Source organism: Bicyclus anynana, chromosome 11 (genome assembly GCF_947172395.1).
Source record: "Bicyclus anynana chromosome 11, ilBicAnyn1.1, whole genome shotgun sequence".
In the NCBI taxonomy this organism is placed as follows: Eukaryota; Metazoa; Arthropoda; class Insecta; order Lepidoptera; family Nymphalidae; genus Bicyclus; species Bicyclus anynana.
Genome location: NC_069093.1, coordinates 1,920,021 through 1,936,381, shown reverse-complemented (window position 1 = coordinate 1,936,381; position 16,361 = coordinate 1,920,021). Strand labels below are relative to the sequence as shown.

General features: G+C 49.6%; 1 protein-coding gene across 1 annotated transcript in view; it reads right to left on the bottom strand.

Moving 5' to 3' along the window:
- Positions 1–16,361, bottom strand: part of LOC112056878 (uncharacterized) — a 32,640-nt gene that overhangs the window by 8,054 nt on the left and 8,225 nt on the right. The window contains exons 3-21 of the mRNA XM_052884501.1: positions 15,638–15,856; positions 15,308–15,413; positions 15,074–15,220; positions 13,728–13,886; positions 13,055–13,194; positions 12,378–12,645; positions 11,876–12,129; positions 9,965–10,088; positions 9,513–9,633; positions 7,611–7,851; positions 6,158–6,279; positions 5,629–5,782; positions 3,654–3,810; positions 3,033–3,179; positions 2,818–2,949; positions 1,536–1,692; positions 978–1,116; positions 524–615; positions 12–138 (exon numbers count right to left, since the gene is read on the bottom strand). Coding sequence (XP_052740461.1) covers positions 12–138; positions 524–615; positions 978–1,116; positions 1,536–1,692; positions 2,818–2,949; positions 3,033–3,179; positions 3,654–3,810; positions 5,629–5,782; positions 6,158–6,279; positions 7,611–7,851; positions 9,513–9,633; positions 9,965–10,088; positions 11,876–12,129; positions 12,378–12,645; positions 13,055–13,194; positions 13,728–13,886; positions 15,074–15,220; positions 15,308–15,413; positions 15,638–15,856 — 3,006 coding nt within the window. The remainder of the gene's footprint in view (positions 1–11; positions 139–523; positions 616–977; positions 1,117–1,535; positions 1,693–2,817; positions 2,950–3,032; positions 3,180–3,653; positions 3,811–5,628; positions 5,783–6,157; positions 6,280–7,610; positions 7,852–9,512; positions 9,634–9,964; positions 10,089–11,875; positions 12,130–12,377; positions 12,646–13,054; positions 13,195–13,727; positions 13,887–15,073; positions 15,221–15,307; positions 15,414–15,637; positions 15,857–16,361) is intronic.

Below are 16,361 nucleotides of genomic sequence, written 5' to 3'. Positions count from 1 at the left end.
GTCAGTAGTACCTGCAGAGCGCGGAGTCGGGCGTGGCGGCGGGCGGCGGCGCGCGCGCGTCCTCGTCCTCGGGCGTGTCGGAGCCGCTCGTCTCGCTCGTCGCCTCGCTGCCTCCACCTCGGTACCGCTCCACGCCATCTGTCGAGTTCGGCAAACAAATCAACTATCAGGCACAAGTTGTGCATTAGTCCTGCTATCTTCGGAAAACTACCGACCCATCACACAACATCACATTACAATGCTGTTCGAGCGTCGTATTTGCTAAAGGGGTCCTGTCATCACACAACACAACACACGTCAACTGCACGACGAATAGTTCAGTTGCTGCAGTCATTCTGAGACGCAACTGCACCGTATCATTAAAAAAAAACAGCGAACACTACACCGTTTGGTTCATTTATCATTACCGAGAACACTTTCGGCCGCAAATAGCACGCCAGCTTCCATACAAAACTAATACCACAAGAAAAAAAATACGACTCTTATTAGAATCACATCCAAATTCCCTATTAGGCAACGGTACCTCGTCTGTCGTCGCAGTCGGGCGCGTCTTCTAAGCTCTTCAATATTTCCGCACACAGCTCCGACTCCAACGGCACAGGAATGTCTGCCTCCCTGATAACAAACATTGATTGAAATAAACACAAAGTCTTTTAAGGATACCAATTTAATTTATTACTAGAGGACATTGCCCAGGTCCAAACATTTCGAGCATCGTGTCGCGAATATCCACGAGCTATATCAAGTCTCGAGCACTCTTTAAACGTACGCTACGCGGCGTACGTCTAAGACGCATTTTTACCAATAGGTCAGAATTACAATAACGTTGGTGGATTTTTTAATTTGGTTATTGACCATCAAGACTGGAGTTAGTGTTCATTTACACGAGCAGCAACTGCTACCGCCGACTGCAGTCGGCGGCAGTCAACTGCAGTCGGCGACGTCTCGGCGGCAGTCGACGGCGGTTGAATCCTTACCTGTTGTGCAAGACGAGCGCGACGACGGCAGGCGAGGGCAGCGGCGGGTGCGGCTGCGCGCGCGGGCTGAACGCGGCCACGTCCAGCGCGGGCGGCGGCACGCGCGGCGCCGGCGTGCCGCTCCAGTCGCCCCATACGCCTTAGCGGTTAAATGGCATGATTTAACAGGATAAATAATTGTACACAGGTATAACGCATGACGGAACTCCAGCTCAACTCAGATTCTTCCGCAGAAAACTACATCTGGCGGATGAGTAATGCGTCAGCGGCGCATTTATATAGACTCTAGCTTCATAGGACTCGAGGTAACCAACTTCACGGTAATCCAAGAAAGGAAAAGAAAATAAAAAGCAAAAGGAGACCGCAAACGCCTCCAACCAGAGGCACACCTTAGGACCACTCCATCGTCATAGAGTGCGACGGAGAATTGCACTCAGGAAGCGTAGGCGTTTAACTTCGGTCGTGTTTTCCCCGGGCCCTTGCGAAGACTCAAGGCGTAAGAACTCAACACACCTTTATGGACGTAGGGCTGAGCTGATTCGAGTTTCGCACACTCACCCGGGGCGGGCCTCCAGTCTTCGCGCTCGGCGATGACGTCGGGCGGCGCGGGGTGCTTCGCGGTGAGGTCGCGCCAGCGCGCCGCGCCCGCTCCCGGCTCGAGCGCCACGCGCGCTTCGCCCTCCTCTAGCGCTACCAGGATTTCCGCGTCAAAAACCTGCAAGGATATTGCAAAAACGTCTGATAAATATAAATATTGAAATATCAATATTTATATTTATCAGACGTTTTTTAATTTTCAATTTTTATTTAATTGAAGTAATTTCTCTTACGCACGCTTGACTTGGGAAGTAAGCTGGTGAATGTTACGAAAAGTAGAAGAAGAAGAAGAAAGAAGAAATATACTTTATTGTACATTAAAAACAAAAATAAACAATAACTTATAATAACACTTAGAAACTAATGTACAAATGGCGGTCTTATCGCTAAAGAGCGATCTCTTCCAGACAACCACTGTGGAAGAGAAAAAAAAAAACGTAAGCACCGATTCGGGTATACGCACACAAAAAATAAGAAAAGTTAAGTAATTTAAATACATAAATATTAAGCAATAATACATAATAATAATACATAGACTATACTTAACTACATCATACATATATACAAAGAAATATATATATACATACATACATACATACATACACACATACATACACACATACATACATACATGAAAACCTGCAAAACAAAAACAAGACGGCATCTAATGGAAGACAAAAGAAAAATAAATAAACAAAATAATTCAAAAATAATAATAAATAAAACATACACATACAAGCGTAATTTGGATTAGTAAGTTAAATTAAAAGATCAGGGAGGAAAAAAGTGCATGTTTACCAGCCGTTTGAAAGAGGTTAGAGATTGGGCACGCCGAGTGTCTAAGGGCAATGAATTCCAGAGCCGAGCAGCTTTAACAGAAAAGGATTTAGAATAGAAGGAAGTATTATGGGAAGGAATTTAGGAAGTATAATCGAAATGACATATCGTTGAGTTATAAAAGCGCCATCTGTAGTAACACTGCTAAAGTACAACATGTAAGCCTAGCGCGCAACCTTAATGTTTTAACGGCATAATTGTGAAGTAACTAGTAAAGTAAAGCAAGTCTGAGACGAGAGATGTTGAGAGGGCTATAGAAGTTTTACTTCAGGGTACCAACAGGTCACATAAAACAGTACAAAACAGATGAGATTATTAAGAATAATGTTATAGATCCACTTTTCGGTTAATACAGCTTGCGTCGACATCGACATTACAGGACGCAAGGCTGGACGCAACGTCTCACCTCCACGAGCGTGTTGGCGGCGAGCGCGTGCCAGTCGCCGGGCTCCAGGCCGCGCGCCGACCACCACTCCTCGCCGCGCGCCGCCTCGCCCCACATGCGCGCCAGCTCCACCGCCGACGCGTGCACTGCTTTCTGTACACACATTGCTTCATTATTGTATCGGCCAAGTTGCTCTCCGCGAACACCTCGGAGCGTAGTGTCAGCCGACAACTCACCCGCAGCTCCTGCGGCAGCATGCGCACGCGCGCGCGCGCCGCGTCGCTGAGCGGCAGCGCGAGGTCGCGGCGCCGCGCCGACAGCTTCTCCCGCGCCGACCACACCAGCTCGCCGCACTCCTTCTCCACTTGCTTATACGAGCCCGTCTAATGGGAAACAAAAGAAACATGTATACGCACTATAAAATTGTTAATAACAACTAGCGAATTCAAGTAATACATTAGATAATGAAGATTAACGCATTTGTTTCTGAAGTCAAACTTCTTAGCGCACGCTTGACTTGGGGAGTGAGCTGTTCAATGCGTTACGAAAAGTATAATCTTGAGCGGCCTTTAAGACGCATGCTGCCATCGACAAGCACGGTAACAGTGTTTGTTATTTTACATTACCAATAGATGGCATTCTTATACAACTTTGAAACAAACCATTTTTGTACACTTCATGAACCTGTTGCGATGTAGTTATGCCTAAAGCTCATAGATGGCGCTTTTGAAAGAAATTTTACTTCGGTCGTGTGGTGTAGACTCACTCACACCCTCAAACACTCGGTTTTTATTATTTTCATCAAATATATCTCAAATGCAGTTTTGTATCCAAAGAGGAGCCGAGCAGCAACAAACCTTGGCGATCTGCACGGAGAAGGGCCCGAAGCAGGCGCGCACGAAGTGCTCGTAGTCGCGCAGCGGGCGCTCGATGGCCGCCTCGCAGTCGGCCGCCCACAGCGCCAGCGCCTCCAGCTCGCCGCGGGCCACCACCGCCGCCAGCGCCTGCGCCGCGCTGCGGACCGGTGGCATATTCATCATCATCATCATCGCTTTCAGCCACTGCTGGACACAGGCTTCTTACATGGACTTCCAAACACAACAGTCTCGAGCCGCCAGCATCCAGCTGCTCCCTGCAACCCGCTTGATGTCCTCGGTCCAGCTAGTGGTGGATCGACCAACACTGCGCTTTCGGATGCGGTGTCGCCATTCCAGCACCTTGGGACCCCAATGTCCATCGGCTCTTCGAACAATGTGGCCTGCCCATCGCCACTTCAGCTGTGCGACTCGTTGAGCTGTCGGTGATTTTGGTTGCCTGCGGATATCCTCATTTCTGATTCGACCACGCAGAGAAACCACAAGCATAGCTCGCTCCATCGGCTGCTGAGTGACTTTGAGCCTTCTAAGGCCCATAGTTAGCGCCAAGTCTCGGATCCGTAGGTCATCACTCGTCTTCAGGCACTCAGGTTTGCATAGTATGGTACTGCAACTGTTGATGCGTCGCGCCACTCACGTGATCTGGTAGAAGGCGTAGGAGTGCAGCGCGGGCCCGGCCACGCGGCGGCAGTAGCGCGAGTTGTGCGCCGGCACGCGCGCCGCACGCACGATGAGCGCGCGCCACGCCACCGCCTCCCACGCGCCGCGCACCACCCGCCAGCCAATGCGTCGCGCCACTCACGTGATCTGGTAGAAGGCGTAGGAGTGCAGCGCGGGCCCGGCCACGCGGCGGCAGTAGCGCGAGTTGTGCGCCGGCACGCGCGCCGCACGCACGATGAGCGCGCGCCACGCCACCGCCTCCCACGCGCCGCGCACCACCCGCCAGCCAATGCGTCGCGCCACTCACGTGATCTGGTAGAAGGCGTAGGAGTGCAGCGCGGGCCCGGCCACGCGGCGGCAGTAGCGCGAGTTGTGCGCCGGCACGCGCGCCGCACGCACGATGAGCGCGCGCCACGCCACCGCCTCCCACGCGCCGCGCACCACCCGCCAGCCAATGCGTCGCGCCACTCACGTGATCTGGTAGAAGGCGTAGGAGTGCAGCGCGGGCCCGGCCACGCGGCGGCAGTAGCGCGAGTTGTGCGCCGGCACGCGCGCCGCACGCACGATGAGCGCGCGCCACGCCACCGCCTCCCACGCGCCGCGCACCACCCGCCAGCCAATGCGTCGCGCCACTCACGTGATCTGGTAGAAGGCGTAGGAGTGCAGCGCGGGCCCGGCCACGCGGCGGCAGTAGCGCGAGTTGTGCGCCGGCACGCGCGCCGCACGCACGATGAGCGCGCGCCACGCCACCGCCTCCCACGCGCCGCGCACCACCCGCCAGCCAATGCGTCGCGCCACTCACGTGATCTGGTAGAAGGCGTAGGAGTGCAGCGCGGGCCCGGCCACGCGGCGGCAGTAGCGCGAGTCGTGCGCCGGCACGCGCGCCGCACGCACGATGAGCGCGCGCCACGCCACCGCCTCCCACGCGCCGCGCACCACCCGCCAGCCAATGCGTCGCGCCACTCACGTGATCTGGTAGGAGGCGAAGGAGTGCAGCGCGGGCCCGGCCACGCGGCGGCAGTAGCGCGAGTCGTGCGCCGGCACGCGCGCCGCACGCACGATGAGCGCGCGCCACGCCACCGCCTCCCACGCGCCGCGCACCACCCGCCAGCCAATGCGTCGCGCCACTCACGTGATCTGGTAGGAGGCGAAGGAGTGCAGCGCGGGCCCGGCCACGCGGCGGCAGTAGCGCGAGTCGTGCGCCGGCACGCGCGCCGCACGCACGATGAGCGCGCGCCACGCCACCGCCTCCCACGCGCCGCGCACCACCCGCCAGCCAATGCGTCGCGCCACTCACGTGATCTGGTAGGAGGCGAAGGAGTGCAGCGCGGGCCCGGCCACGCGGCGGCAGTAGCGCGAGTCGTGCGCCGGCACGCGCGCCGCACGCACGATGAGCGCGCGCCACGCCACCGCCTCCCACGCGCCGCGCACCACCCACCAGCTCACGCCGCCTGTAGGGACAGATACAGCTGTTAAGTGTCATCATTCCAGCCGGGCTACTGACTAAAGTCACTAAAACGCCGCCACCGACCTCTTTACTGTAGTTAAGTTAGTTGTGTAAAATATATGAAACATTTTATACGGAGTCGCCGCACACGGCCGGTGACGCAGTCATGATTCGACACTCAAGTTATAAGCGATGATGTTCCACTAAAGTAAGCCTAGCACGCGTAGACGACATATTATCTCGTAAAAGAAAAATACATATTGCCTCTCTCTTTCTTGGTCTACATTTATCTTTCTCTCGTCTCGAGATATATGGCGGCGCAACTTAATCCTACTCGTGCGTCCCATGACAACGCCAAATCCAACAAAAGGCATCTAACCGACGAGCAGCACGAGCGCGGCCAGCGGACACAGCAGCACGGCCACCAGCAGCGCCAGCACGGGCTGCGCCACGCCCAGCAGCCCGATGCGCCACACCACCACCTCCAGCAGCACGAACCATCTGGAACAGTCACACTGCGATATTTTTATGAAGAAACAATTCATATACAGGTTGTCCCGTAAATATTACAACATACTTTACAAGGCAATAGCTGATATACCTACTAAAATAACGCAATATATGTTAGCTGAAGTTTTGCGCTTTTTAAGTTATATTGGTTTTTGTACAAAATACAAAAATCCGTACTTTCAGTGAAACTTAGTCATACCATGTGCTGAAAAATTACTTAAGCGTTCAGCACATAGTATAACTAAATTGCACTGAAGGTAGAGTTTGTATTTTGTATAAAAATCAATATAACATAAGAACCGCAAAACTTTAGCTAACACATATTGCGTTATTTTAGTAGGCCTTTCAGCTATCAGCCTGTAGGGTATGTCGTAATATTTACGTTACATCCTGTATATTTCAGATTGTGTTGTAGGATATAGTAGTCTGAGACGCATATGACGTCGCTCTATCTCGTGTTGGCTCGTGCCGACGCTAGATGGCGTGATTTGTTTCCGCGAAGTGATTAGTCAGTGGCGCCCTCTGCGAGTCACTGGTGTTACAAGGTGCTCGCCGTTTCAAAGTTCTGGAGGTGGTTTCCGCCAACGTCTCTCGTGGAGTTATCTTTCTCAGATTGCGCTGAATTAAGCAGGGAGAATGTCTCTGTCTTGAGTAGTGAAAGGAGATGGTCCAAAATTGTATGGAGCCCAGGATCAGTCATTGTACACTAGCGGAAATAAAAGAAAATATTTTTTAAAACTACTTTTGGTTTTTATTTTATTTATTTCTTTTTACTTAGTTAATTTATTCACTTAAAGAAATTTTAATAAAATCCTTATATTTTTTAAATTTTAATGATACGGGGTACAAGAGTGGACCTGAAATGGACCATCTCCTTTGTGATGGACTTGCCAATGCACAACTTTAAGCAATGTGTTAAAAAACATTTACTTAGTCGAGGTTACTACACTATTGATGAGTTCCTTAACGATAAAAGTGCTTGGAGGCCATTGGATCAGCTTCCACCTTCACACAGGAAGTAAAACTATAAGAAATTGTAATTCTTATCAATTGTAAATTATAATACTGTATGACTTTTTCATTTCAAAAGAGCAACTGTTGAGTTTCTTGCCGGTATCTTCTCAGCAGGACCTGCCTTTCGAACCGGTGGTAGAATCTTTACAAATAGTCAAGTGACGTGTCAAAAGTGCTTGTAAATTGAGCCTACTTGAAATAAATGAATTTTGATTTTGATTTTTTGATTTTCTTATTTCGCTTCATTCAATCAGCGACAGCGCGCTCGCCGCCAGCGCCACCAGCAGCGAGCTGATGCGGCGAGTCACCTGTTGAGCCGCGGCGGGTCGGGACAGTCCAGGTCGTACAGCAGCGCGTTGGACGCGTGCAGCGCGACCGCCAGCGCGGGCAGCCACAGCGGCACGCTGGCGGCCACCGCCAGCGACAGCGCGCTCGCCGCCAGCGCCACCAGCGGGAACAGCAGCAGCAGCGCCAGCGAGCCCAGCCCGCCCACCGCGCCATAGTTCCACACGCGGTTCGCTTGCCGGCTCAGACCTTTGCCTAGAAGTCCTGCATTGGAATTTCATTTTGAGTATCAACTCATAGACTATATAGAGCACTAGCTGACGCCGCGCGGTTTTACACGCATAGTTCCCGTTCTCGTAAAAATACGGGAAATAATATATAGCCTATAGCCTTCCTCAATAAATGGGCAGTCTATCACTGCAAGTACTTTTCAAATCGGACTAGTAATTCCTGAGATTCAAACGTTCAATCAAACAAACTTTTCAGCTTTATAATATTAGTATAGAAGTATAGATTATTACAACTCAACATTATTGTTTTTAAATACGTGTTTTTGATTAATAAAAAACAATCTATACTAATATTATAAAGAGGTAAAGTTTGTAAGTTTGTAAGTTTGTCACATTTTTTAAATGGGGTAATCTTCGGAACTACTGGTCCGATTTCAAAAATTCTTTCACCAGTAGAATGCTACATTATCGGGGAGTGCTATAGGCTATATTTTATATTAGTATGATATATATTAGTCGAGTTATCACAGTTTTTGTCATACAGGTCGGACCGAAAATCCTCCTAAGCAGACTTATTCGCATGCGCTGCCTTAACCATTGTGTAAAATTGAAATTAATGTATGGAGGCTTTATGTATCTTTAAAAGTTCTACAAAAAAGTCCGCGACACCATATATCTATCTTCAATATATTAGCAGATATAGTACCTTTTGTGTTTTAAAAATTATTAATTTTATATACTTAGGTTTACGTCATTATTTATACAACTAAACTTTAATCCTTATTAAAATAAATTATTTAATAATTACAAGGATATTATGGAGATAAGATTTGCCCTTTACAGTATGTTAATTACTTAAATAGTTTCGGAGATAATACAAAATTTCTAAAAGACGCAGAAATTCCGCTATATGACGCCCGGCGCTTTCATTTACGTAGTTCCCGTTCCCGTGTGAATATGGGGATCAAACATAGCCTATGACACTCGCAAATAACGTTGCTTTCTATTGGTAAAACAATTTTCCAAATCGGTCCAGTAGATCCAGAGATTACCTACTACAACCACACGAACTTTACCTCTTTATATTATTAGCATAGAAGTCTCTATTTCTCTTGGTCATACCACCACTCTCGAAGGACTGGACCGATTTTGCTAAGGGTAGGAGTAAGATAGAGAAGTTACAGGTTAGGGTAGGGTACGGGTAGGGAAGCGTAGGGGTAGTGTAGGGGTAGGGTAGGTTTAGGGCCGGGTTTAGGGTAGTGGTAGGGTAGGGGTAGAGGTAGGGTAGTGGTAGGGTAGAGGTACGGGTAGGATAGGGAAGTGGTAGGGTAGGGGTAGGATAGGCGTGAGATAGGGGTACGGGTGGGATAGGGGTAGGAAAAGGATAGTGTACGGGGAGGGTAGGGGTAGGTTTGGGGTAGGGTAGGGGTAGGGTGGGGGTAGGGGTAGGGTAGAGTAGGGGTAGGGTAGATGTAGGTGTTGGATAGGGTAGGGTTGGGGTAGTGGTAGGGTAGGGGTAGGGTAGGGGTAGGGTAGGGTAGGGGTAGTAGTAGTAGTAGTAGTATTCATAAAGTTGACATCGAAATTTACGCGGACGAAGTCGCGGGCGTCCGCTAGTATACATATATTTGAATATTTAGTACTCCGTTTTTAAAAAAATGTTAGAATATAAAGTGTCATCAAAATCGTACGTACCAGTATCAGGTTCAGTCTCAAATCGCGTCCTCTCTTTGGACACATGTCGCCACAGCTTCAGCAACAGTGACCACATAGTTTGAGTTTCGCTACTCCGTTTTGGAAATAGAGTCCCATTTACCTATTCAATAAATAGGAGAAAAGTATAACTTTTACACAACCAAGTTAAAATTAGTAAAATTTTACCTAGAACTTTCAACAAAATTATCTAATATCATAAATAATCAAGCGAAGCGTCTAATATCCATCCAATTCACGGTGCATATTAGACGCTTCGCTTGATTATTCTTCGTAACACATTCAGCAACATGCCCGTGCTACAGGCTTGCAGTTTTAACTGAACAGTCAACCTGTACAGTTAAATATTGAAGGTCTGTATCTGCTCTTACTACCCAAGTCAAAGAAGTTTAACTTAAAAAAAAAAAATAACTGTGTTCGTTAACGTTAGTTACCTGAGACAACTCCAAGTCAGGCACGAACGGTTTGACGCAGAGCAGCGTTCTCAGCGCCAGCGGCGAGCACCACGGCACCAGCACTCCCAGCACGAACATCATGTTCCACGTCCAGCTCGACGCTCTGCGGATGTGCGACACGGATTGTTATTTATCAACTCGACCCGGTCAAGCTTCGCTTTGATTTATGTGCACTTCTTTCCTATAACCTACTACTACCCAACTCCTACCCCTACCCTACCCTTACCTTATTTTGTGCAAACTTCACTTGATTCACATAAATCATCTACTAAATAGTCCGAACAAAGCCTAAACATTTGGTTTGGATGGGTTAGCCCGTTCTAGAGTTAAAAAATTATAAGGAAAAGTGGGATTGATTTTAATAAATAATAAATAGATATAGATAGTATCAACTACATTATAGTAAATACTATAGGACAGTCACACGAATCCTCGCCCGCGCGGTACAAGTGTGTGAGGATATGAAGCAGGGGCGCAAGAAGGGAGCAGGCCATAGCGCATTCTTTGTTGATGACGCACTCGATGCTGGAACAACATTCCGCCACCTATTCGCGGGTCTCAATCCAAATTAAGCTTCTCTCAGAAATTGAAGAAGTTCATGTTATATAGACAAAAAGAGTCAGAAGATTATGCAGTGGAGGCATCAATTATTTAGTGGGAACTTTAGATACAAATAACATATTTAGGTACAGTTTATTAATTGGTATAAGTATTCATATTTCTATTTATATATATTCTAATATTATAATTATATATATATAATGTATATATAGATATGTCATATTAATTATTGTATGTTGGCATTTATTTTTGTTATTATCATTTTATATAAACGCTCTTATCAAGGTTTTTTGTTTTTGGTTTTTTATTTTGTGTTTTATTATTTGAATTTTTAATTTGAATGTATTAAAAGTATTTTGATTAGTTGTTTAGTTTGTAATTATAACTGACTGTGACGTCACCCGGGTCTCAGCTGAAAATCAGCGCTGGGCATTGCTTTCCTGCGATGAACGGCTAATGCTGAGCTGTAAACCCTTTCTGTTTGGTGTCAGAGACAGTCATATAATATCTAAGATAGGATGTACTGTTTGTGACACTAAAAAGTGAATAATTTTTCTATTTTTCTTTCTTTTTTCTTTTGATGATGACCTGGGTCACCTGTGAGCCAGGTTGAGCAGCCTCCAGCCCGGCCAGCGCGTGGTGCTGGTGCGCACCATCTCGCGCTCGGCGAGGAACACGGGCTGCGAGGGGTCGGAGCGCGGCGTCACGATGTTGGTGGCGCGGCCGCTGATGACGGTGGGGGTGCGGCATGCGGCATGCGCTCGGCACACGCAAGGTCACCTGTGAGCCAAGTTGAGCAGCCTCCAGCCCGGCCAGCGCGTGGTGCTGGTGCGCACCATCTCGCGCTCGGCGAGGAACACGGGCTGCGAGGGGTCGGAGCGCGGCGTCACGATGTTGGTGGCGCGGCCGCTGATGACGGTGGGGGTGCGGCATGCGGCATGCGCTCGGCACACGCAAGGTCACCTGTGAGCCAAGTTGAGCAGCCTCCAGCCCGGCCAGCGCGTGGTGCTGGTGCGCACCATCTCGCGCTCGGCGAGGAACACGGGCTGCGAGGGGTCGGAGCGCGGCGTCACGATGTTGGTGGCGCGGCCGCTGATGACGGTGGGGGTGCGGCATGCGGCATGCGCTCGGCACACGCAAGGTCACCTGTGAGCCAAGTTGAGCAGCCTCCAGCCCGGCCAGCGCGTGGTGCTGGTGCGCACCATCTCGCGCTCGGCGAGGAACACGGGCTGCGAGGGGTCGGAGCGCGGCGTCACGATGTTGGTGGCGCGGCCGCTGATGACGGTGGGGGTGCGGCATGCGGCATGCGCTCGGCACACGCAAGGTCACCTGTGAGCCAAGTTGAGCAGCCTCCAGCCCGGCCAGCGCGTGGTGCTGGTGCGCACCATCTCGCGCTCGGCGAGGAACACGGGCTGCGAGGGGTCGGAGCGCGGCGTCACGATGTTGGTGGCGCGGCCGCTGATGACGGTGGGGATGCGCTCGGAGCGGCCGCGGAAGTGGCGCACCACGGCCCAGTTCCGCGGCAGCCAGATGCGCGACGCCCACGTGAACTCGCGCGTCGGCGTCTTGGCGGCGCGGAGTTCCTGCGACGACGATCACATTCGTTGTACATGGTAACTTGGGAGTTCAAGTTAACTTAGTAGCCGACTTGCAGAACAATCCTTAAAGTATCCTAAAGTTCTCTGAACTTTTCCTTCGTGCCTCGGATAACACTGCTTGATCAGAGCAGCAATGATCTATCCTCAAAATATTCCCAACCCTTAAGAGGCCCTTAAGTAATGGACCAACAAAGTCAATGACGACAAAATAATATTTTTGTTCACTGTTTTACCTTCATGAGCAAAGGCTCGCGGTCCCTCAGAAAGGTGAGATCCCTGAGCAGGAAGTACCGATGCTGCGCCAGCTTGTGCGCCTGCATGGCGATGGCCGCGTCCTCCATGCCGGCCCAGCGCAGCTCGCTGCGCAGCGCGTGGGCGGCCGCCGCCAGCTTCTCCTTGCGCCACGCCTCGGCGCGCGACAGGACGGGGTGCGCCGTCTGGATGCGGGCTTCGGCCGTGGCTAGGCCCGCTTCCAGCTTGCGACGCACGCCTTCTTCCGCTCTACGAACATATTACGTATACATTTACATGTAATGGTGGATTAACTTTATATCTACCTATCTAATCACTAAGTAAAACTGTAACGTTATTATATTATATTAAAGACCTTCAGTTATAACGGTACAGTTTTATCTAATCAAAATTTCAGTCAAAATTATGAATTAGAAAAACTGTACGGTTAAAACTGACGGATTCTATATTAGAACGGGTATCCAAAGCTGCTCCAATAGGATCTTACCAAATTAAGCTAGGCAGGGAGAACAACACGAGCGGAGGGAGTGTTAATCGATTGTCAAGGAATTCCTTAACCCTACATCCTGTAGTCACAAGTCTGGTGAGTCTGCTATTGCAAATAACGTCTGGGAAATAGCACCGCAAGTCGAGGCCCCTGGCCTTTGAACGTGTGTACCTGTTGACGATGACGGCGGCCCGCAGCTGCGCCGCCAGCAGCTCCGGCATCATGGGGCCGAGCGCCGCCAGCTGCTCGCTCGCCAGCACGGCGTTGCACACGCGCGACACGTACTCGCGCATCGCCGCCGAACTCACTTCCTGGAGTACAGAACAATACCTATTTGTCACACCTACATTTACAATAGGCTAGTTGACACTTTAAATGACCTTAAATTGTTCATTCTCGCTCTACTAGATTGAAAAAAAATATCTCCTTTTTTGTGACGTACACACCCTTGACTTGGGGAGTAAGCTGGCGAATGTGTTAAATGTTAATCAGGCGAGGCTTTCAAGACGCGTGCTGCCATCTACACGCGTAGTGAAACAGTATTTATTTTAAACTACCAGTAGATGGCGTTTTCAGAAAACATTGAAACAAAGCTTTTTGTACACTTCAAGAATCTGTTGCGATGCAGTTAAGCCTGAGGCTCATAGGTGGCGCTTTGTTTTTTCCTTTAAAACATGTTGTACTTCCGTTCGTGTGGTCTAAAGCACATTCGTATTTTTTTATTTGCAAAAAATTCTCGTTTAAAGAAAATGTAATAAATGCTTTCTGCTATGCTTTCACTGTCGGACTGATAGCGATGTGTGCATATTCACTAATATACGAATTTATTATTAAGTGGACTAACCTCTTCGATATCCCTCATTGGCATCTTCTGGCTGGCGAGCAGCGCGGCGCGGCGCTCCCGGAAGTGCAGGAACCAGCCGCGCGACTCGCGTTCCAAGATCGCCTGCAGCGCGGGCGCGGCGCGCCGCAGCACCTCGCGCCGGTACAGCCGCAGGTCCACCTTGGACAGACAAGCTCTTCTTCGAATAGTGCACAAGTGGTGCTTTCATAATAATAATTTCTTTATTTATGGTTACAAAGGCCCATTGGTTAGTTACAATCTTAAAAATTATGTTAGTAGGTAAATTACATTTAAGAAAATAAAAACTATCTCAACGCACCAAAACAGAAATAAATTTCTGCAGGATCGGCGAGTCAGTCTTGCTTGCTAACATGTTCAAGATCCTATTGGGGCTCGCCCGCAGTCTTGCTAGGAGGGATGACTTTCGTTTAATTATTGCATAAAAATCGTCTGTCCGCTCCTGCGCAAACATACCTGACGCTGAGCAAAACCGCGGCAACCCCAACAGCATCCTGAACCCATTATTATATGATTGTTGATGATTGTGCTTTGGGAGGTTCAATATTTAGTTCACTAATCTCTGAAGAGTTTGTGTGTGGTAACGCATGGGCGTAGCGACTGCCCCCCCTAGATGAGCGATCAGTCTATGGGGCTTCATACCAAATTTTAAGAACGAAAAAGTGACCTTATGTGGATGTTTCGGTTTCGGCTCTAAAACTAGTTTCGGTCCGACAATTTGTAATGTAAATACTACGCCCATGTGGTAACGTCATCTAAATCTAAAGCGTATCTTCCAGTCTGAAACCAACAACATCATCAGGTTGACTTGACAATGCTTACTCCGCAACGAACTCAGCCCCTGTACCCAAGTGGCACGACGATTCTCTTTACGGGTCGCGAGGGTACCGGCTCGGCGATAGCCTCTTACGGTGGTTTCAAGCGCCGCCTGCTACTACAGGCGGGTCACTGTGGTCCATGGTTTCACATCGGATGTGTCATATCCGATATCCGCTGTGCTGCGATCGAGACCGCAAAAGTAGCCGGCGATCAGCACCACATGTCCACCACGCTGCCAATGCTGTTATATACTCAGTGTCAGTTACCTGCGTTTTCTGCGGCGTGGTGTAGAGGCTGAGGCACGCGCGTCCGCCTTCGTCTGCGGCGAATCGCAAACCACATGTCCGACGGGAAGTCATCCAAGAAACCTTTACGGGTTCCGAGTGTACCGGCTCGGCCATAGCCTCTTACGGCGGTTTCAAGCGCCGCCTGCTACTACAGGCGGGTCACTGGGTAGGTCCACTGTGGTTCTTGGTTTCACATAGAATGTGTCGTATCCGGTCAGTTACCTGCGTTTTCTGCGGCGTGGTGTAGAGGCAGGGCACGCGCGGCGCGGCACGCGGCGTGTCGCGTGCGTCCGTCTTCTCCGAAGCGGCGCGCCGCATGCCGCGCGTCACCCACGTCGCCAGCGCTGTTATGTCTTCCTGGTTTTCTGGCTGAACAATACCGACGGATCATTGAATACACTTTAAGTTTAAAGAGGATTCATTTTCATGTGTAAGTTATGAATAAATCCTTCCTACCTTACATATTAGTTCGGCTACTAAGTAACGTGAACGTTCTTCACGTATTTTCTTATCGAGATCACGAGCTTCTAACGATGGCAGGCCAAATATGAGATCTAATAATCTGTGAACAAATTGAAATTTTACCTCACCTATGCAATGTCATTAAAGTGTTTAGCAGGGGTCAAAAATAACTCTCACCTATGCAATGTCATTAAAGTGCTTGGCAGGGTTCAAAAATAACTCTCACCTATGCAATATCATTAAAGTGTTTAGCAGGGGTCAAAAATAACTCTCACCTATGCAATGTCATTAAAGTGTATGGCAGGGGTCAAAAGTAACTCTCACCTATGCAGTCCTTCCATGAGCGCCTTGGCCCCAGCGATGAGAGACAGCGGCTCGTCCCGCAGCAGTCGGTCGCGCGACACCACGACCACCAGCGCGATAGCGCGCGCCACGTGGCAGTACAGCTCCTCCCTCGCGCGCACCCTGCCGCGCTGCAACCACCCGGCCACTCGCCACACGTGCGTTTGGCCGGGGAAATGGCGAGACGGGACCTCGAACTCGCTGTAACACCGATACAGAAATACTACTAATATTATAAACGCTGCTGCTGAGAGCCGTGATAGCCCAGTGGATATGACCTCTGCCTCCGATTCCGGAGGGTGTGGGTTCGAATCCGGTCCGGGGCATGCACCTCCAACTTTTCAGTTGTGTGCACTTTAAGAAATTAAATATCACGTGTCTCAATCGGTGAAGGAAAACATCGTGAGGAAACCATACCAGAGAATTATCTTAATTCTCTGCGTGTGTGAAGTCTGCCAATCCGCATTGGGCCAGCGTGGTGGACTATTGGCCTAACCCCTCTCATTCTGAGAGGAGACTCGAGCTCAGCAGTGAGCCGAATATGGGTTGATGACGACGACGATTATAAACGCGAAAGTTTGCATGGATGTTTGGATGTTTGTTACTCTTTAACGCCGCTACTACTGAAGTGATTTGGCTGAAATTTGGAATGGAAATAGATTTTACTCTGGATTAACACATTGGCTTTTTATCCCGAAAAAATACA